At 40.2% G+C, this 23,555-nt stretch overlaps 1 protein-coding gene across 2 annotated transcripts in view; it reads left to right on the top strand.

The window, feature by feature from the left end:
- SCN8A (sodium voltage-gated channel alpha subunit 8) overlaps window positions 1-23,555 on the top strand; it is a 215,741-nt gene that overhangs the window by 75,034 nt on the left and 117,152 nt on the right. For both annotated transcript variants that reach the window (XM_045829237.1, XM_045829238.1), the window contains exon 2: window positions 6,310-6,639. In XM_045829237.1, the coding sequence (XP_045685193.1) occupies window positions 6,364-6,639 (276 nt within the window). In that variant the 5' untranslated portion in view covers window positions 6,310-6,363. The remainder of the gene's footprint in view (window positions 1-6,309; window positions 6,640-23,555) is intronic.

Below are 23,555 nucleotides of genomic sequence, written 5' to 3'. Positions count from 1 at the left end.
ATAAAAAAGTGGGCAAAGACTTAAACTGGCATTTCACAAAGATGAATATTTAAATGGCCAATAAGGATATGAAAGGGGCTCGATATTGTCAGAGAAAAGCAAATTAAAATTATAGTGAGCCAACAGACACTTGAAAAATTCCTCAACATCATTGTCCTTAGAAGAATGCAAATCAAACCCACAATGAGATACTATTTCACACTTCACATCCACTAAGATGGTTGTAATTTAAAAAACAAAAGGAAATAACAGGTGTTGACTGGGGTGTGAAGAAATTGGTGAGAATGCAAAAATGGTTCAGCCACTGTGGAAAATAGTTTGGCAGTTCTTCACATAGTTAAACATAGAGTTACCATATGACCCTGCAATTCTACTCCTAGGTGTATATTCAAAAGAATGGAAAACAGGGATGAAAATAAGTATATGTTCACACATTATTGACAATAGCCAAATAGTGAAATATTTGCAATGTCCATCAATAGATGAATGAATAAACAAATTATGATACACACATATTATAAGAAAACCTTATTCATCCATAGGAAGGAGTGAAGTACAGATGTATCCTGCAATGTAGATGAACTTCATGATGAAGTCTGACTAGAAAAAGTCCAGCCACTGTTAATATAATGAGAATGTTTTACATGACATTGATGTAACCTGGCAGCCAAGAAGAGTGGACTGGAATACACATGCGTGAACAATGACGATTTCATTGTACTAGTCAGTGGGTGGTAGATGCTGTTGAGTAAGCATGTGTACAGTGTGGCCATCACATTCAAAATGATTGAGTGAGTGGAGCAACAAATCTGCATCAGATTTTGCATTAAGTTTGAACATTCTTCTGTGGAAACTATTCGCATGATTCAGAAGGCTGCAGCTGTGGGCAACTGGTGATTGGTAGCTTCATCATGACAACACATCCATTCATGCATCACGTCACATGCAGAGTTTTTTGGCAAAACATCAAATCACCCAGGTGACTCACCCCTCTACAGTCCAGATTTGGTACCCTGTGACTTCTGGCTTTTCCCAAAAAATTGTCCTAAAATCACCTTTGAAAGGGAACAGATTTCCGACTGTTGATGAGATTCAGGAAAATACGACAGGACGGCTGATGGCAATTGGGAGAACTGTGTGAGGTCCCAAGGTGCCTACTTGGAAGGGGACTGAGGCATCATTATTCTGTGCACAGTGTTTCTTGTATCTTCTTCAATTAATGTCTCTTTCATAGCACATGGCTGGATACTTCCTGGACAGACCTCACATACTAAGTGAAAGAAGCCAGATACAAAATGTTACATAAAGTATGATTCCTTTTATGTGACGATCCAGAACAGACAAATCAGTAGAAACAGAACACAGACTGTTGGTTGCCAGGAGTTAGGGATGCAGGGAGGAGGGAGATGAAGAGACAAATGGAGAAAAACTGATTAATGGGTAAAGGGTTTTACTTTCAAGTAATGGAAATGTTTTGGAACTAGATAGAGGTGGTAATTGCACTACCTTGTGAATGTACTAATTGCCACTGAATTGTTCACTTTGAAATGGTTAATTTTATGTTATATAAATTTCCCTTCAGTAAATTACTTAAACAAAAAACCCCAAAAAACTATGTGCCCTCACCTGCGTGACTCAGTTGGCTAGGAGTCATTTGCAAAGCGGAAGGTTGCCAGTTGATTCCCGTCAGGGCACGTGCCTGGGTTGTGGGCCTGCTCCCCGTCAGGGTGTGAGAGGCAACCAGTTGATGTTTCTCTCACACATCAATGTTTCTCTCCTTCTCTTCCCCTCTCTCCAAAAATAAATACATAAAATCTTAAAGAAAAAAAAAACTGAGATACCACTATGTGTGTGTGTATTTCCACTACAGTTGGGTAAAATGAAGAAGACTGGCATTTCCCAGTGATGGTGAGGATGTGGGGCAGCTGAACCCTTTGCACTGCTGGTGGCACTGTTGCTGACACTAAATGTATGCCCTCTTCTGACCCCACCGTTCCACTCCCACCCATCTGCTGAAGAGAAATGAACATACATGGCAACCAAAAGATATGTACGAAAGGTTCTTAGCAGCTTTATTCATAGAAGCCTGAAATGATAAACATCCTAAATGCCTTACCAGTTAAAATGGATAAATTGTGCTATATTCATACATGGAATACTACACAGCAATTTAAAAATGCAGTCCATGCTACACACACAACAAAGATCAGCCTCACAGAAATAATGGTGAGTGAAAGAAGCCAGACCCTGAAGAGTATACTTATAGTTTACTTATATGAAGTTCAAGAACAGGCAAACTGCTAACCTTTGCTGGGAGAGTAGGAGGGTTGGTAGTTATTGACAGGGGAGCTCAAGAGAGCCTCTGGAGTGCTGGCAATAAGTGTACAGCTGGAGCCGAGTAGTGGTTACACAGGTGTGTATACATGTGTACAAAATACCCAGTCTGTGTGTTGGAGACCTGTTCACTTGTATTATGTTCTACCTTAAAAAAACAACAACCTCGAAAACCAAAACCAAAACAGTTACTGTAACTAGAGTACCTTACTGCTTGCAGTGAAGCAGTAAGAAAAGAATATTTAAGTAAAAGGCCTTGAGTGGCAGCGAAACGGAAGATGTTGGAATCCAGTGATGTAACTCCAGTAGGCTTGAGGGAGGGAGGTGACACAATGGAAGCAGGGTGTTAGGGGAACAGATCTTTGGAGATGTGCCCGGTGGGCTGAGGACTGGTCTGCAAGTGGGCGACTATCGCATGCGACCTGAATTGGGGTAATGCTGGTTTTTTTCTTTTGACTATGTCTTTTAAAATTGTTTTAGATTACAGTGGACATTCAGTGTTATTTTATATTAGTTTCAGGTGTACAGCATAGTGGTTAGGCAGTCATATACTTTACAGAGAGATCTCCCTGATGTTTCCAGTACCCACCCAGCACCACACACAGTTATTGCAATATTATTGACTGTATTCCCTATGCTGTACTTTACATCTCCATGACTGTTTTGTAACTACCAATCTGTATTTCTTAATCCCTTCACCTTTTTCATCCAGTCCCCCAATCCCCTTCCCTTCTGGTAACCATCAGTCTGTTCTGTGTATCTGTGAGTCTGTTTCAATTTTGTTTGTTTATTTTATTCTTTAGAGTCCACATATAAATTAACTCGTATGGTATTTGTCTTTCTCTGATTGACTTATTGGGTGATGCTATTTTAAATGGAAACTCGGAAGGAAGAATTAGTAAGGCTGGTGACTGGGCAAGGACAGCAAAGGGACGACAGGGCAGAGATGACTGAGTTTACATGCTTACATGGCTTGGAAAATGATGGTCCCAATAACAGAATTAAGAAAGCCAGGAGGGGGAATCAGTTTGGTAAGTAAAAATGTGTGGTTTTTGGTGCTTAATTCTGAAGTGGTGACAGCAATTGTGTGGCTCAGAAGAGCGGCCAGGGCTCTTTAGATACAGATCCGAAAGTCACCCACGTACAGATTATTTTGAGTAGATGAGATCCCTGAAAGAAAGTGTAACAGAGGGAGTGCAGAAGGTCAGCCCTTGGAAAGGAAAGAGGTGGTGAGGCAGAGAAGACTGTGGTTGTGGACGGAACCAGGATAACAGAACAGAATCAGGGTCACTTAAGCCAAACCAAGAGAGAGTGGGGGTGGGGAGTGAGGATGTAAAGGGAGAAGATACCGGAATAGGAGAGGAAAAGGAATGACTTGAGAGTGTCCTGGAGAGCAGGGGTAATTGAGGGAATGAGGTCTCTGAGAAGGGAAGAAATAGGGTCTGGAAGCACAGGCCAAGGACTTAGCCTTGGACAGCTTTACCTGTGAAGAACTCGGGTCACAGGAGTTTGTCAGCATCTTCAGTGACTTCCTCTTGCAGTATTCTTTGTCCTCTAAGTGGGAACTGAGGGAGTCTCGGTTGAGAATGAGTGTGGCTGTGGGAACTATGGAGTTGCGGGGATTTGAGCTAATTTTTGGTTCCAAGAATAATCCTTTTCTCTATGGAAGGGACACCATCCATGACCTCTGGGAATTTATATGGTGCAATTCAACAATAATTAAGAGCCAAAAGAAATGTGAATTGGATGTTTTGAATCCTATGTCATTTTCTAGCTTGTAACTTTTGGCTACGTTAGATCTCTGCGCCTCTGTTTCCTCATCTGTTAAATGGGGTTAATTTAATAATATCTAGCTCATAATTTGTTGGGGAGACTAAATGAGCTAATACAAGCAAGGTGCTTGGAACAATGCCTGAAACATAGTAAGTACATGATAAATGTTAGCTAAGATCATGATAAATCTGTAGGAGTTCACGGGGAAAAATTGGTGAAGGCTAGAGCTGGTGGGAAGGCTCTGTGGAGGAATGGGGATTTATGGGGGGTAACTCAGGGATAGATTGGAGGAAAGGAATAAGGAAGGAGGCATTCTTGGTTGGGTAAAACATTCTGCATAAAGCCTTAGATCAGTAAAGCCACTGTCCTTTCATGTGATTTTTTTTCAGTGATGCAGACGATTCCTGGTGGGGAGAACTAGGAGTTAGAGTAGGGTAGGAGGATGGGTAACTGATATCTGTCCTAATAAAAGAAGTGTGTGTTGAGGGGTCAGAGCTCTTTGGTTGTGCTTTTGATCCTGGCCCTGTGACTTTGGGCAGGTTGTCCAATCTCTTAGGACCCCAAGTTTCCTAATCTGTAAACTGAAATGAACTGGATCTGTAAATCCCTCGCAGCTCTAAAATTTCATGCTTCATATGTGAAAATGATTTTTTTGACCATACTGCATGTAGGATAGTGGGGTTTTTTGGCACAGCATGAAGCCAACAAGTCTGTATGGGGGCAGACTTGTGGCTCTGGCCTCATTAGTCCTGTGCTGTAAGTGAGTAAGCAGAGCGGCCTGCATGTGGACACTACTTACTGCCTTTGCAACACTTAGCAGTTGCCAGCACTAGAGAAATCTGGGATCTCTGCGGGTGTATTTATAAAAGGCGCCCTTGGGTATTTCACTCCCAAATTATTTAGAGTTAACTCTACTAGTGTTCTCTTGAGGAGCTGGGTTTTATGGATACTTGCCTTGAAGTGGACCCTGAGGGCTAAATAGGAGGGAAAGAACAATTGCTAGCCCTTTAAAATAAATTTCCCAGATTGCCTTTGTGGAACTCACCATACTAAAGGAAGGAGCAGCACCAGGAGCACCAGATGAATTGCCAGTGACACCCTAAAGCTTTCATGGTTAGACTCATGGGCCAGGGTCCTTTTGTGGCAGTAACCGAACGCTGTTGCTTTTGACATTAGGGGGTCCTTTGTCTCAAGGCATGGATTTAAATTACCCAGGACTCTGTTTAAACATAAGAAAATGGGCTTTCAAATACCATGCTTAGAAATCACTTGCTGTTATGGCACTACTTCATTTTTCTTTTTAGAAAGGAATTGTGGTCTGTGACTCTGTTTTCACTTCTAGCCCTTCCTGGCTTGAGCCCCTCTCAGGTTGCATGCAGGCCTTTCCGCTGTCCCCTCCGCAGGGCTGTAGGGCTGCAGGGCTGCTGCACAGAGGAAGTCCTCAAAAATTCCTCTCCCCTTTGCTTTTCCTTGCTGCTGAGTGGGAGGTACATAGTACAGTGTCTGCCCTCTCCATAGAGAAAAGTGTTCTGCGTTTCTCCCTGGCAGGAGCTTGGTCATACAAGAAGGTACTTCTGGGCTTTTATACTGGATGGATTTTACACAACTTGGTGAATTGAAAAATATCTTGAAACAGAAGAGCCAAAGCAGATGGAAGCTATTTTATCTATATTTTGTGCCTCCGAAGTTGGGAAAGGTTTAGTGATTTCAGCAGCAGAAATTTGAAAAGACTGACAGTGTACCCTTGTGTTGTCCTTGGAAGTTAGAGCATTTCTTTGGGGAGTGGAGCTATAGGAGAGGAAGGCGACTTGAGCATATAAGGAGTCCAAAGCTAGCATGCATCACTGGGTGATGATAAATATGCCCTATTGGTTTAGAATAGAAGTTCCTTGAGGGTATAGAATTATCTTTGTAGTTGTATGTGGCTCCTAACAGTGAGTTGCATCTAAGTAAATAATAAATACTAGCATTCAGGAGACTCCCATCTTTTGATCTTCTGGCTGCTCATTCCCCTGAGGGGTGGTAATGAACATGACCTATTCCATTCACGCCACAGATTTTTTCTGTTGAGAAAAATAACTGTGTCATGGAAGAAACTATGTGTTGCAAAGGCTGTGAATAAAAGTTGAGTGAGATGGTTTAGCCTGGCCTCTTTTTTGAGCAGTGATTGATTAATGCTGTCTGTGTTGTTTTTTCTTTCAGAGCTGACCTGTCCTGGACGCAGCATAACTAACGAAGCTGCTGCAGGATGAGAAGATGGCAGCGCGGCTGCTCGCACCACCAGGCCCTGATAGTTTCAAGCCTTTCACCCCTGAGTCTCTGGCAAACATCGAGAGGCGCATTGCTGAGAGCAAGCTTAAGAAACCACCAAAGGCCGACGGCAGTCATCGGGAGGACGATGAGGACAGCAAGCCCAAGCCAAACAGTGACCTGGAGGCAGGGAAGAGTTTGCCTTTCATCTATGGGGACATCCCACAAGGCCTGGTTGCAGTTCCCCTGGAGGACTTTGACCCATACTATTTGACGCAGAAAGTGAGTTGCAGGAGGAGGAGGAGCAGCTTCAGATACCCCTTTCCTAACGGGCTTAGGGGAGATGAGGGAGAAAGAACTGTCGTCTTTGCCAAAGTTTGGATGAGTAGTTAACCTTTTGTTTCAGTGGGAATTATTTTTCAGTTTAATTGCTGCCAAGGGTCATTTGTGGGTTGTGGTACTTCTGAGCTCTCTATTAATAAGACTTATGATTTTGGCTCCTGGCCAGATCAGAAAAAAGAGGGCATAAATGAAATGGAACTATTTAATAGGGTCCAAGAAAGATGGCATAGTACAAGATGGTATAGCCCCGTAAAATCTCACTCATTCAAAATTCTATCTTTAAATATAAAGATGGTATTGGTATTGTGACATTAACAAAGCCTGTTGTTGATGTAGTGGAGGTGATGGATTTGTGCTCCTGTCCAGCCCTGTTTTTGACATTGGGGCATAGCTATTGGGCACAGGAAGAGAACAGAGGAAGCCAAACTGGGCCAGTAAGGAGACTCTGGGTCTTCGGCCTTGTTACAATTGTCTGGGATGAGCCAGCACTGCTTCTGGCATTGGAGTCTGTCCTGTTATTCCTCCTAATAAGGAGCATAAGTAAAAGAAATACCAATTTTATTTGGTTAAATTTCAGACTTCCCTAACAAATATTTGACCAAACCTTGGGTTTCTTTCTCATCATTATCTTATGAAACAAGGCAACAAATGGAGAAGCGAAACCCCCTAGATAATCCACCAGCCAAATAATTAGCCGTTGAACAGTGAGGACTGACATTGGATACCATTTTGAGGGATGCCTCATTTAGCAGATGTCATTTAAAGAATTAAATTGATGGATGTTTCCAAATAAGGGGTAGGAAAGGCTTTGTGTAATTACATATTTATAAATATAAAGCTTAACAAACTGCCTTATAAACTGCCCTTAATTAAGTTGCCATTCAGTATTTACATTTTAGAAGAAATTTCAATTTCTTTGGCTTAATAATGGGACAGAAGTAAGATGAGGCCAATGGACGTCTTGATTTAGTTATAGTTGCGGAGGCATTTTTTAAAAATTTTAAAAAGATTTTATTCATTTATTTTTAGAGAGAAGAGAAGGGAGGGAAAAAAAGAGGGAGACAAACATCGATGTGTGAGGGAAACATCAATCATCCTGCAACCCAAGCATGTTCCCTGCCTGGGAATCGAACCAATGACCTTTTGGTTCACAGGCTGGCACTCAATCCACTGAACCACACCAGCTAGAACTGTGGAGGCATTTTTAGTTCAGGATAGCACAAGCAGTTAAGACATTGTCTGTACAAAATGGGCCTTTACCCATGTACTTCTGTCACAGTTCAGAACAGCTACATAATAGGAAAAAGTGGGATCAGTACCTTGTATCTTCCATTGGGAAATTTAGAAAGTTTAAGGAACAAAACATGATATAATATAAAGAACAGTAGACTGGAAGTAAGAAATCCTGACTTTACCATAATTCACCATATTTATTATTTATACAGGGTCCAGCAGAAGTAACGCCTGTTTGAGTGTGGTTGGTAGGGTAATAATATGGGCATAATCATTTATAGTTTTAATTTGAACATTTCACCTAAAATGTCATATGGTGTGCTTGAGTGTGATATTGTTGTGTTACAGAATTACATGCTTATGATTTGGGAATAAAAGATTTTGTAATAAAAAGGGGCATTATTTGTGCCAGACCCTGTATTTATCTTTTTTAATGTATGTATTTCTTTTTTTTCTTTTATTGTTGTTTGAATACAGTTGTCTCTATTTTCCTGCCACCACTTTCCCTGTCCCACACTCCCCCACCTACCACCCTCCCCCACCTCCCACTCTCCATCCCTTCCCTCTTGGCTTTGTCCATGCATGGGTCCTTTGTACATGTTCTTTAAGGATGCTTTCCCTTCTTTCTCCCATTATCCTCCCGCCCCCAGCAATTGTCAGTTCTTTATTTCAATGTCTCTGGTTATATTTTGCTTGCCTGTTTGTTTGTTAATTAGGTTCCACTTATAGGTGAGATCATATGGTATTTGTCTTTCACCACCTGGCTTACTTCACTTAGCATGATGCTCTCTAGTTCTGTCCATGCTGTGGCGAAGGATAGGAGTTCCTTCTTTCTTTCTGCTGTGTAGTATTCCATGGTGTAAATGTACCACAGGTTTTTGATCCACTCATTAACCAATGGGTGCTTAGGTTGCTTCCAACACTTGACTATTATAAATTGTGCTCTATGAACATTGGGGTACATAGGTTCTTTTGAATTAGTGTTTCAGGATTCTTAGGGTATAATCCCAGCACTGGAATTGCTAGATCAAAAGGCAGTTCCATTTTTAGTTTTTTTGAGGAAACCCCGTACTGTTTTCCACAGTGGCTACACTAGTCTGCATTCCCACCAACAGTGCACTAGGGTTCCCTTTTCTCCACAACCTCTCCAGCACTTGTTGTTTGTTGATTTGTTTGCAATGGCCATTCTGACTGGTGTGAGGTGGTATCTCATTGTGGTTTTCATTTGCATCTCTCTGATGGCTAGTGAGGCTGAGCATACTTTCATGTCTCTGGGACCTCTGTATGTCCTCCTTGGAGAAGTGTCTGTTCAGGTTCTTTGCCCATTGGTTAACTGGGTTGTTTGTCTTCCTGGAATGGAGTTGTGTGAGTTCTTTAAATATTTTGAAGATCAAACCCTTGTCTGAGATACCATTGGCAAATATGTTTCCCCATACAGTTGGATCTCTTTTCATTTCGCTAATGTTTTCTTTAGCTGTGCAGAGGCTTTTTAATTTGATGGCATCCCACTTGTTTCTTCTTTCCTTTATGTCCCTCGCTCTTGGAGACATACTGGGGAAAATATTGTTGCGTGGAATATCTCAGATTTTCTTGCCTATGTTCTCCTCTAGGACTATTATGGTATCACAACTTATATTTAAGTCTTTTATCCATCTTGAGTTTATTTTTGTGTATGGTGTAAGTTGGTGGTCAAGTTTTCATTTTTTAGCATGTAGCTACACTCAGAAAACTACACAACACCGAAGAAAGAAATTAAGGAAGACACAAACAAATGGAAACATATACCATGTTCATGGATTGGAAGAATTAATATCATCAAAATCTTCATACCACCGAAAGCAATTTATAGATTCAACACAATCCCTATTAAAATACCAGTGACTTATTTCACAGAGATAGAACAAATATTTCAAAAATTTATATGGAACCATAAATGACCCCATATAGCTGCAGCAATTTTTGAGAAAGAAGAACAAAGTAGGAATGATCACCATACCTGACATGAAATTATATTATAAGGCCATGGTTATCAAAACAACCTGGTACTGGCATAAGAATAGACACATGGATCAATGGAACAGAATGGAGAGCCCAGAAATAAGCCGAAGTGTCTATGGTCAATTAATATTTGACAAAGGAGGCATAAAATGGAGTAAAAATAGCCTCTTCAACAAATGGTATTGGGAGATCTGGACAGCTACATGCAAAAACAAACAAAAAAACCTCGACCAGCAGTTTAACACCATACACAAAAATAAACTCAAGGTGGATCAAAGACTTAACTATAAGTCGCAAAACCATAAAGTCCTAGAGGAGAACATAGGCAGGAAAGTCTGAGATATTCCATGCAGCAGTATTTTCACCCATATGTCCCCTAAAGCAAGGGACATAAAGGAAAGGATAAACAAGTGGGACTTACTCAAAAAGCTTTTGCACTGCTAGTGCATGTATTTTTTAAGCTACAACAAATAATTTATGGGAAAATAAAGTAAAAATAAAGGGTAAAACTTACCCAAAACTAGTTCATGTCCTTTCACAAGTCACTTCACCTCTATAGGCCTAAGTTTTCACATCTAGAAACTGAGAAGTTGGACAGAAGTTTTAAGGATTTTTTCAGATATCAAGTTCTGAGGCTAAGTAGTTTTCATAAACTGGCATTGATTTCCTATTTACTCTTCCCTTTTTTAAAGTCATTTTTACCTGGGCTTTAGGTGAGCGAGGGAGGAGGCAAACTTTAACTTTCGGGATGAGTGAATAATGGAACATAGAAAATTTGACTGTTTTTAGAAAAATATTCACTGTAAAATTTTGAAATATATTTCCCTCCTCTTTCCCACCCTTGCATCCATGGTCTTATTAGAACTGTAAAGAACTGACAAATTGCAGGGTTCAGATTGTACCTATTTAGATAAATCTGGCCAGTTGGTGTAACTTCTTCAGAAAGTGTAACACTCTTACAGCAATAAGCAGACAGGTAAAGAAAGCCCTTTGCACCCTTGCCTTTCAGGCGGCTAAAACCCCTTTAGTATTTTGAATTGTTTACTTTTCTAACTCAAATACAAATTTAAGTTTTCTTTCTTAAACCTGACTTAATATGTGAAAAACACATAGAGCTATTTGTTGTCAGAGCTCAGGGCTCCTTTCCATGTCTTTTCCATGGTTCCTGCCCTGGAGATAATTCCTAAGGTTTCAGATTTTAGTGGCCCTGGCTCGGGCCCCTGGAGACCCACAGAAGATGGGTTTCTGGTCCTCTTGGTGTCAGTCCTTAGGTAGGCCAGGTATCGATGGCCATTTCATAGGGGACTGGCTTTTCATGACAGACAGTCGAACGTTAGCCTTTGGCTTTACCATACGTAGAAAGAATAGCTTTAATTGTGTTGGTTTTTTTGTGATTCTTTTTAAAAATTATGAAATATACCACCATACTGATTACCACGCAGAAAAGGTCATAAACACATAACAATGATTATTATAAAGAAAACAAACTAACATCCATGACAAGAAAGGACATTAGTAGCACTTCAGAAGTCTTAATTAAGCTTTTAAGTAAGGGATTTTTCAGTTGATTAAAAATAAATTGCTCGAGTTTACTTGCAAATCTCCACTGGCATTACTTCTTACTAACTGGGCCTTTCATGAGGCCAAATTAGCAAGGTCTCCCCTTCAAGGAAACATACTGGGAATTAAACCACAAATCAAAATATCCTAAGGATAGAAATGGCTTTAAGAGGACATTCCCTTCTATTGTTTTTCGAGGGCTGCCTTAAATAATTCTTGCAAAACAGGATTTCTTTGCTAAATGATGCAAATGGGTTTCTTTATCTTTTTCTCATAGGTCTCATTTTCTAATCGATTAATAATTTTTTGTTACTCTCATAGAAACTTGTTTCTCATTTCCTTCCCTCTTTATTTTAGAGGGTGAAAGAAAACTAGTTTCCTACTAGTCAAGTTCTGGTTTCATCCCATTGTGGATTTCATACTATCCAGGCACCGAGAGCCTTAAAATTTTGTGTATCACATCTTCAAGATATTCTTGTACCAGCTGATGCTGATTTCAGTTGTCAGACTCTTGAGGTCCGCAACAGTGTTGTGCATGTTGCATTTCACTGAAAGACCTGGAGCATCTCTGTGGATTTCCTCAGACCTCCCGGTGCTACAGCATTGTCTGTGCCTCTCCTTACTTTTTTCTGTTGTCTCCCCCTTTTGGCTTTCTTGCTTTCCGGTTGTTACCTGCAAATAATTGAACTGGAGGACCATTACAACTTTTTATTTATCTAATTTTAGAAATAGGTAATATATTTACATAGTTAAAAATTCAGTAAAAAAGATATTCCGTGAAAAGGTATTCAGTAAAAAGTCTCCTTTTTATACCTCACCTCATCTGCCCACTTCTTGTCTCCCTGCAAAGGTACCCACTGTACAGTGTCTTCCAGAGATTCTCTATGTGTACAAGCAAAAACAAGTTGGTATTTTAAGGAAATTGAACTGTCCTGTATATGTTGTTTATTTTTGGTTTTCTTTCTACTATTTTCTTAAACCTGTTGAAGTCTTAATTTTCTTATTTGTTTTCCCTTCTTTCATAATATATAATAGAATCTTAAGTTTTATCAACGTAAATTCTCAATAACTGTCTACAGCAGCAAAAAAGTTTATGGATTAAGTGAAAAGAAGGCTCTTTGCCCTTTTCCTGTTTCTTCAAACTGACTATTGATGTGTGTCTTCTTTTTGTTTCATCAGCACATCCTCTTATCAGAAACTCCCACAGATAAAAATCCAAATTACAGAATTGACTGAGCCTTTAAATAGAGCTCATTCCTATTGCATTAAAAAAGTATATATGGTTTCCCAGAGTTCAGTGTGCCCTCAACTTTTCATGTCTACCTTTTCCTGCAAATTGAAGGCTTCCTAAAATCATAGAAAATTAGAATATGGTTGCCTTAGAGATTTTCTCATTTAGCCTCCTTATTATACATATTTAATGTGGTGTGAAGTACCATAGTCGAAGAGCCAGGACTAGAACCCATACCTCCTAACTCAGTCTGTTACAACATATTTCTAGTTCCCTGCTTTTCTAATTTTTTAATTAATGGATCCTCAGCTTCACCTGGCTCTGTTCTTCTGAAGCTAGGCAGGCAAATATAGAGACCAGAAAAAATCCCTGCTTTTTTATTCACATCCCTGATACTCCCTGTGGTTTATGAATGCTTCTTAGGATGGGTCCTAAGAAGTACAGTGCTTCTGAAGGAAAGGATAGCATTAGATTTAGTTACAGTATTGTATGTTCTGAAGTGAAGGAGCTCCTGGAGACAAGTTATTCCAGAGACTTGGGCTCAGTATCGACACTGCTACAGCTCTTCTGCTAGACTTGTAATCGGAAGGCAATTTACTTACCTCTTCTCTTATTCTTAATTTTTAAAGGAAGGTTAACCCCCACCTGCCTCAATCCCCAGCCTACCAAGAGGATGGTTTAGTGAAAAGGGCACCTAATGAGGAAAATAAAAACCTTTGTTTCAGCTCTACCTTTGCCTCTTGTTTGCCCTTAGGCAAATCACTCACATTCACTGGACTTCAATTTTCTTATCTATAATACATGCATGATGTAGTTGGACTCATATCTATATCTTTCTAATTGTATTTCACACATATGCCTACCACATACTGTTTTAGCAGTGGCAGACCACTAAGTGGTTTCCGTAGGTGTCCCCTGCTGTGTGCTCTCCAGCTCCTCTTGGAAAGTGCTCTGTCCTTTAACTCCACCCTTTGTTTGACACCACCTGTTCCTCTACGTCCAGGACTGAGACCTCTTTTTTTCTTTTTTTTTAATATATTTTATTGATTATGCTATTACAGTTGTCCCATTTCCCCCCTTCACTCCCCTCCACCCTGTATACCCTCTCCCACCCACTTCCCACCCTTTAGTTCAGGTCCATGTGTCATACTTATAAGTTCTTTAGCTTCTACATTTCTCATATTATTCTTACCCTCCCCCTATCTATTTTCAACCTATAACCTATGTTACTTATTCTCTGTACCTTTTCCCCCTCTCTCCTCCCACTCCCCTGTTGCTAACTGTCCGTGTGATCTCCATTTCTGTGGTTCTGTTCCTGATCTAGTTGTTTGCTTAGTTTCTTTTGGTTTTGCTTTAGGTGTGGTTGTTAATAATTGTGAGTTTGCTGTCCTTTTACTATACTTGCTTTTTCTTTATCTTCTTTTTTTAGATAAGTCCCTTTAACATTTCATAAAATAAGGGCTTGGTGATGATGAACTCCTTGAACTTGACCTTATCTGAGAAGCACTTGATCTGCCCTTCCATTCTAAATGAAACCTTTGCTGGATAGAGTAATCTGGGATGTAGGTCCTTGTCTTTCATGACTTGGAATATTTCTTTCCAGCCCCTTCTTGCCTGTAAGGTCTCTTTTGAGAAATCAGCTGACAGTCTGATGGGAACTCCTTTGTAGGTTACTGTCCCCTTTTCTCTTGCTGCTTCTAGGATTCTCTCCTTCATTTTTACCTTGGCTAATGTAATTATGATGTGCCTTGGTGTGTTTCTTCTTGGGTCCAACTTCTTTGGGGGCTCTCTGAGCTTCCTGGATTTCCGGGAAGTCTATTTCCTTTGCCAGAATGGGGAAGTTCTCCTTTATTATTTGTTCAAATACGTGTTCAATCTGTTGCTTTTCCTCTTCCCCTTCTGGTACCCCTATAATTCGGATGTTGGAACATTTCAAGATGTCCTGGAGGTTCCTAAGCTTCTCCTCATTTTTTTGAATTCTTATTTCTTCATTCTTTTCTGTTTGGTTGTTTTTTTTCTTCCTTCTGGTCCACTCTATTGTTTTGAGTCCCAGTTTCCTTCCCATCACTATTGGTTCTCCGTGCTTCTTCCTTCATCTCTTTTATGGTAACCTGCATTTTTTCATCTAATTTGCACCCAAAATGAACCAATTCTGTGAGCTTCCTGATCACCAGTGTTTTGAACTGTGCATCTGATAGGTTAGCTATCTTTTGGTCGCTCAAAAGGATGAGCCCTGGGGCATTGATCTGTTTTTCTGTTTGAGACATGTCTCTCTCTCTCGCTCTCTCTCTCTCTCTCTTTTTTTTTTTGGTCTGGTCGCTCCTGTTACAGTGAGGGGTGGAGCCTTAGGTCTTCACTGGGGCTGGGCACCCCAGTCACTAGATTGTATGTTGTATGTGGGGCCGGGGGCGGGAGGGAACAATGGCAGTAGCTCCCTTTCCTGGCACCTCAGTCCCTTTCCTGGGATCCTGGGCTGTGTGCTCTGCCCTGCTCCACAATCGCCGCCTCACTGGGTCCGCCAGCTGCCGCTCGCGTACTCAGGGTCCACCCGCTGCGATACTGCGTGCCCCAGATGCCTTACGCGCTCCCGGTTGCCTTATGCACCCACTGCTCTCTGCTCTCCGCTCCTGACTGCTCCTCTCCACCCCTCCTACCAGTCTGGATGAATGGGTCTACTTCAACTTCTTGGCTGTCCGACTTCCATTCAGATAAATTCTGTCAGTTCCGGGTGTTATTCTGCCTCTAAATTGTTGTTGTTCTAATCTTGGTTGTGCGTGGAGGTACGGTGCATCCACCTATGCCTCCATCTTGCTGGAAGTCACCTCTTTTTTCTTGTAGCCTAAAATTGTGTCTCCTATACCAGAACTAATTTCTTCTCCTTCTGAATTTTTATAATACATTAAAAACTTATCTGATAAATTCTTATCTCTGTTAAGAAGTGGATTTTAGCTTTAACTGTGGGTTAACTTAGGGTTGATTGTGGCAGGGCATCCTGTTCCCAACAATGCTTCCATTTTTCTCCTTCCACCACTAATATTAGTTTTAAGAGCCTCCTCAAATGAAGAACTAAGTGAGAAAGAGAGTCCCATGAGCTTCGGCAGAAAATCCTTGCAGAATCTGTTTTCACGCACTTTCCCCAGGTACGCAGAGCAGAGACTGGCCATCAAAGGAGAGCTTACAGTCACCAGGTGTGGTCTGAAGTACTGTCAGTACAGGGTCGTATTGCCTACTTTTGTGTGATAAACTTAGATGCTGCTTTTTTTAAATAAAAATTTCATATTCTAAAATTTTGTTTTATTTTTGTTAAAAAATTTTTTCAACAATATAAGAAAATGAAATGGTGTTTTCATTATTTTATTCACCAGTTGAATTGACAGAAATACTTGTGAGCCAGTGGAAGGTAGCTCATTTTCAGAGTGATGGGTTACTGATGTGCATGTGTGGGGTTCTTTTCCATTCTCCAAGTGTTGTTGTCTATAGAGGGAAAGGAATTTAATTAAACATTCCTAAGTCAGATTCCTCTTTTTTTTTTTTAAGATTTTATTTATTTATTTTGTAGAGATGGAAGGGAGGGAGAAAGAGAGAGAGAGAGAAACATCAGTGTGCGGTTGCTGAGGGCCGTGGCCTGCAACCCAGGCATGTGCCCTGACTGGGAATTGAACCTGAGATGCTTTGGTTTGCAGCCCACGCTTAATCCACTGAGCTATGCCAGCCAGGGCAGATTCCTCTTTTATAGCCTTAGCAAAATAGTCCAAGAGTTGGGAAATCTTGTTTCTGATCCCATCCACATCTAATTCTAGGTGATCTCCAGCTTGTCACTTAAATATTCAGGGTTTCAGTTTCCCTGAAAATTAAGATTATGCTTATAGCTGATATCTTACCACATATCTTACGAGGTTGTGGTGAAGATCATTTCTTGATGACTCTACATAACAAAGAACAGCCTATTGCCCCAATCCTGCTTCATTTTTTTCCATAGGTACATCATATATTTATTTGTTTATTATTCATCCTTTTATATACTCATCTGCTGGAGCAGTGCCTGCCCTATAGTAAGTACTCAATCAATATTTGTTGAACAAATGAATTAATCTTATAAGAAAATGCCTGTGAAAACACTGTGCTTTTGTAAATGCTTTGAATAGAAAAGGTGACATTATAGTGAAAAGTGTTTCCATCTACAAAAATGGATTGAACTCTAGAAGGAAAAAGACTGATTACCAATATATCTTCTCTTTTCCCAAAGAATTAGTTTCCTTTAAGTTCTGAGGAAGTATAATAGGAAATAGGTCTCCTAATGTTTCAGAGATACTTTCAGAGGGCTAGATGACTATTGTTAAGTGTTATCACTCCTCTTGTAGAACCTTAGAACTAGAAGAGACTTTATAAAAGGCCGTTAGGTAACAGCCTCTATCTAGTGCTTGAATCTCTTCTGGATTTATTGGTGTCACACATATATTATACAAAGGATGTCACTTGAAGTTGTTCTGTCATGTCTGTCTGTGTTAAGTATTTTTGTTTTTTTCTTGGCTGTGTCAGCTGAGCTGTATTAACTGACTATAAAGCTGACATGGAATATACACCAGCTTGGGTTGCCTCATAATAAATTGTGATCCATTTATTCAACAAATACTTCTTGAGTATTTCCTATGTGTGAGGCATTGGGGGCATTGGGTTGTCTTGGGGTAGGGAGAAAGATTAATAAAGTCCTTTCTTTACCCTTAAGTAGCTTATAACATATTAATGTATAATACGATACCACTTCTGACAAGGGGGCCCCGAATGGGCCTTACTTCTAAGTAAGAGTGGTATCTGAATTATTCCTTGGATTTTAGAGAAGAGGGATAGGTTGGAACATTCTAGCAGAAAGAACAACATGAACAAAGTCTCAGAGACAAGGACATAGGACAACAAAGGAAAAGCCTAGTAGTGTGATTTGATTGGAATGTGGGGACATGACTAAGGAGCAGTGGGAGACCAGGCTGGGAAGGGAGAGATGGAGCCAAATCACAGAGGACTTACAATGTTAGACTGAGATCTTTGGTGTTTACTGAATAAGCAATAGAGAACTGCTGAAGGTTTTCAAATGGGAGTCAGGATATGTAATCAAAGCTGTGTTTTAGAGTGGTGAATGTGGCAGGGACATGAAGGGTGGACCAGTGGGAAAGAGAAGTGGGACAGAGAGACCAGCCGTGAAGTAACAAGGGTTGAACGATAATGGTGGAAGTGGACGCTTTCCATTAGCGTTGAGGATTTTGTTACTGTGGAGGATGCGCGAGAGTTGAGCACGCAGTCATTTATTTGATGAACTGCTGTTGAGCATTTTCTGTATACCCAGACTCAGTTCCATGTCCTTCAGAATAAAACAGACAAGTTTTATACACTTTTGGAACTTAGTTTTTTGGGGAGATAGATAATAAACAAGTAAAGAAATAAAATCATTACAAAGAATGCTAAGTGCATTAATGAAGATAATATGGTTCAGTTACTTTAGTGTGTGGTGCTCTGAGTACAGAGATTAAACTTGGAGAATCCAGAATGAGGATATATGACCAAAGGCTCTATGACTACCCAGATATTGGTATCTTAATCAGGTCTCTAGCTAGTACTAAATTATGAGCTTTAAAAAGACCTATGATGCAGATATTCTGAGGTATTGAAAAGCCTGCATTGTCGCTGTTGAGAGTTTGCCCATCTCGGATGTGTGGATAGGCAGGAGCTCAGTACGTTTTAGCATCAGTGTGAGCTATAGGGGTACCTGCAGAGATGCCTTGAATTTTCTCCAGAAAAGAACCTTAGGTCTTCTTGTCTTTGTACAAGTGCTACATTGATTCCAAATTTTTGAGCCAGAGTGTGTAAGAGGCAACTTGTACTTGAATTCTAGGATGTGTGTTACTAGCTGACCACCTCAGCCATAACATTTCACCAATTGGTAATTTTAGGAATTAGTCTCTGATGGTTTCTCCAGGTTGTGGGTTATGAAATCTTATTCTAAAAGCTGACCTGCTGAATGGATTATTTAATAACATTTAAATGTTGAAGGGTGTTTCAAGATTACAATAATAATGATCATCTTCTGACAATATTTTTTAATTTAAATTTTATTTTTCAATTACAGTTTAAATTTAGTATTATTTTGTATTAGTTTCAGATGTACAGCAGAGTGGTTAGACAATCATATACCTTACAAAGTGGTCCCCCTGGCATTTCCAGTATCCACCTGGCACCATACAGTTAACTACAATATTATTGACTATATTCCCTTGCTGTGCTTTATTTCCCTGTGCCTCTTTTGTAACTACCAATTTGTACTTTTTTTATATCCTCACCTGGGGACATTTTTTCATTGCTTTTAGAGAGAGGAAGGAAAACAGAGAAACATTGATGTGAGAAACATCGATTGGTTGCCCCCTGTATGCACCTAGACTAGGGATTGTACGTGCCTGGACCAGGTATCAGACCCGCCAACAGACGCTCCAGCCAACTGAGCCATACTGTGGAAGGCCCAATTTGTACTTCTTAATCCCTTTACCTTTTTGCCCAACCCTGCAACCTTCCTCCCCTCTGGCAACCATTAGTCTGTTCTCTGTATCTATGAGTCTGTTTCTATTTTGTTTATTTTATTCTTTAGATTCCATATATAAATGAAATCATATGCTATTTGTCTTTCTCTGACTGATCAATTTCACTTAGCACAATACCCTCTAGGTTATTTCCTACTGTTGCAAATGGTAAGATTTCATTCCTTTTTATGGTCAATTAATATTGCATTGTATGTATGTACCACAGCTTTTTTATCCACCCATCTATTAATGGACACTTGGGTTGCTTTGATATCTTGGTTATTATAAATAATGCTGCAATGAAGATAGGGGTACATATATTCTTTCAAATTAGTATTTTGGTTTTTTTCAGATATACATCCAGAAGTGGAATTGCTGGGTCATAAGGCAGTTCCTTTTTCATTTTTTGAGGAACCTCCTTACGGTTTTCCACAGTGGCTGCACCAGTCTGCATTCCCACCAAAATGCGTGAGGGTTCCCTTTTTTCCACATTTTCGCCAACACTTGTTGTTTGTTGATTTATTAATGATGGCCATTCTGACAGGTGTTAGGTGATATCTCATTGAAGTTTTAATTTGCATTTCTCTGATGGTTAATGACATTGAGCATCTTTTCATATGGCTGTTGGCCATCTGTATGTCCTCTTTGGAGAAGTGCCTATTCAGGCCCTCTGCACCGAAGGATATGTTTATTCATTTTAGAGAGAGAGGAGAAGAGAGAAAGAAAGAAAGAGAAAAAAAACATCAATATGAGAGAGAAACATCAATCAGTTGTCTCCCTTATGTGCCCTGACCAGGGATCGAACCTACAACCTTTTGGTATGGATGATGCTCCAACTAACTGAGCCACCCAGCCAGGGCCTCTGCCCACTTTTTAATTGGATAGTTTGTTTTTTTGTGTGTGTTGGGTTGTCTGAGTTCTTTATAAATTTTGGATATTAACCCCTGATCCGATGTATCATTGGCAAATATCACCTTCCATTCAGGAGGTTGTCTTTTCATTTTGTTCATGGCTTCCTTTGCTGCACAAAAACTTTTCAGTTTGATGTAGTCCCATTTGTTTATTTTTTTTTGTTTCCATTATTTGAGAAGATATATCGGAAAAAATATTGCCAAGAGAAGTGTTCTGATAATATTTGAAATTAACTATGTTTTAAATTCCTTTTTTAGTTAAGAAGAATTAAGGTTGTATTGTTGTAATACAGAGGGATGCTTCTCTTACTAACTGCTTCCAAATTCACATGAGTTGTAAATTCTTCACATATAACCCTGTTTGTCAGGGTTATATATCTTAAACCCTGCTTCAGATTAGGATTGCCCCATTATATGGCAATGTTGCTAACTCTGATTCTAAATAGCAGTAGAATTTGATACAAGCTCTGAAGAGGCACTTCTGTTCCAGACATTTTGTTGAGGTAACAAAGTTTGGTCTATTGAATCAAGTTTGAATAAAAGATTCCTTCAGTTTCAGAGGATGAGGTGTCCCATCTGCTGTTCGAGGTCAATCCCTGTGGCAGGTAACTCAGTGTGTTCAAAACGGAACTCATTTTCTCTCCTCAAACCTACTTATCTTCTTTCATCTGCTATTTTAGTGGATGATACCACCCACATTTGGATATCATTATTGACACCCCAATTTTCTGCAGTCCTTGAGAATCACCAATATTAGAGAGCTCTCAGTAGAATGTTGCACATTTTTACAAGTAGGAAAAAATTATGGCTCAGAAATGTTCATTTACTTAATTCAAATTCCCTCAACTAGTGTGTGGTAGAGCCAGGCTTTAGTTCCAGGGATGTGCCAATTCAGCACTCATGGCCTTTCTGCCATACCGTGTCCACTGGAGTATGTTGCAGAATGACTTTGTGTTTTCTACTGTCACTTTTAGATAACTTTCTGTTGTTTACAGTGCCTCAACATGAGTTAGCTTGTTGAGGTTGTTTTTGTTCTTTTTGTTCATTTGTTTTTTTAGTTCATTTACTTCAATCAGAGATACCATATCTTCAGCATGTTATTTAAGACATAGAAAAGATTAGAAGACTTTTGAACTAAAATTAATGAATTTTTATTATGGAAAGAGTTATCAGGTTATCACATGAGCTAAAGGATGGAAAAGGTGATGATATAGTTTTAATTATACGTCTAGCAGAAAGTTGCATAGAGTTGTTAGTTGATTTTAGCTGTATCATTTCCTCATGTCTAAGAGAGTTATTCATACATCCCACAAACATGTAGGAAATGTTTACCTTGGGCCAGGTGGACATCATATTATGTACTCTGCTTGTTAAGCTGAGAAAGTCACAATAGTTAGAAGATACACCACTGCCTTTAAGGATCTCAGAGTCCAGTGAGAGATATTGGTATGTGAACAAAGATGACAGTACTGCTCTAAAAAAAAGTAAGTACAAAGTTTTGTGGGGATACGCACAGTAAGAGGATAATCCTGTTTGAGAGAGTTGAATGGGGCTGTCTTCAGAGTGGAGGTGATATTTGAGCTGGACCTTAAAGTCTTAAAATCTGGTAGAAAAATATTCACTTGTTGGAGAAGAGAACAAAGAGTAGTTCAGGTATAAAGAACAGTACATGCAAAGGCACAGAAACACAAGGAATTGGGTTGTTTAGCGCTGGCCTGTGTGCCTCAGTTGGTTGGAACATTGTCCTGTGCACCCAAAGGTCGTGGGTGAGATTCCTGGTCAGGGCACATGCCTGGGTTGCAGGTGCAGTCCCTAGACGGAGTGTGTATGAGAAGGCCGCCGATTGATAATTCTCTCACATCGATGTTTCTCTCCATCTATCTCTCCCTCCCTTTCCCTCTAAAATCAGTAAGCATGTCCTTGGGTAAGGATTTAAAAAAAGTTGACTTGTTTAAATAATGAGTCCAGTTGTGATGAGCTGGGTTGTAGTTTGGTAAGACAGGAGTTGAAGCTAGAGAGGCAGGTTGGATCCCAGTGCGTGCATACTGAGCAGATTTTATTTTCTCTCACTTCAGAGTTCTCAGGTCTGAAAAACCTCTAGGGCCCATTTTGAGCCAGTGCAGCCTTAGAGGTGCCTTCCATTGACTCTGGAGTATTGGTCTAGCTTATGCACAGGTGTTCTACTGGCTTATATCAAGTGTGCGAATACTACCCAATGTGAATATTAGTCTTGGAGTCCCCTAATGGGCACCCCATATTTGGAACCAAAGATCAGAAGTAGTCTGTGATAACAACAGCAGCAGCATCATAATCAGTTAGTGAGTGCTTATTCCATGTCAGGCACTGTATTAAGGAATTTTTGTGAATGTTTATTTAATTATCATAACCGCCTTATAAAGTAGGTACTATCTATCAGTCATTCTTGCTGTTTTATCATTGGGAAATCTGAACCACAGCAACATAAGTTGCTTGAGATCATGATAGCTAATACGTAACAGAGTTGGGTCTTGAATCCAGGCCTTGTGGCCTCTAAACTTCCCTGCTCTGCTGTTTTGTAAGAGAAAGGAGAGTGACATTAGATTCTAGAATGTGAAGACAGTGAATTGAGGAGTTAATATGCTTTACATAATTCCTGTATTTTGCTCTTCCCTAGAGCAGCTGCAGTCTGTGCACCCTAAGAGGATAAAGGGGAAGTTCAAAGGCAAACTCATAGTGAAGGACAGTGAGGAAGAGTGGCTATGTAGGAGGTTCAGAGCTGCCCTGCCTTGGGGAGCAGCATCTTGCTGGCTCAGCACCGAGGCAGGTGCACAGGGCTGCTGCTCTGCCAAGTGTGGCTTCCTGTCAGCAGGAGGTGGACAGGAAGGGTGTCAGGTGCTTCAAATGTGGGTTGGAGGGCATGGGGTTACAAGGTCAAACCAAACGAGAAAGCGTATGCAGGAGCATCTGGAAAACTGTAAAGCCACAGACAGGTGTGGTGCTAGCATTATCTTCATCGAGCTGAAATCAGGGGAAAACACCAGAAAAGGGCTATGTGATCTCTGAGGCATATGCAGGGAGTTTACTTTTCCCCCAGAGTTAAAGGGATTAAGTAAAAGAGACTCCTAGATTGATCTGTGGGTAGGATCAGATGACCTGGTGTGGTGAGACAGCTCAGGGCTAGACCCCAGGTCACAGGGTACCTGGCGACCCTCCTACCCTGCTCACCAGTCGTGTCCTTGGCTTGGGCACAGCACTCTGTGCTTGGTTTCTTGTCTGTAGATTGAGGATTTAGATTTGGTAAATACTTTTTAAAACTGCAATATGGTATGAATTAAAAGTTCAGGCTTTGGAAATACCCTTAGTTCAGTTCTAAGTTTCACC

The sequence above is a fragment of the Phyllostomus hastatus genome, unplaced genomic scaffold, assembly GCF_019186645.2.
Source record: "Phyllostomus hastatus isolate PE091 unplaced genomic scaffold, TTU_PhHast_1.1 phas_scaffold_93, whole genome shotgun sequence".
Classification (NCBI taxonomy): Eukaryota; Metazoa; Chordata; class Mammalia; order Chiroptera; family Phyllostomidae; genus Phyllostomus; species Phyllostomus hastatus.
The sequence above is the reverse complement of the archived record's forward strand: the minus strand, read 5'-3'. Positions and strand labels throughout refer to the sequence as shown.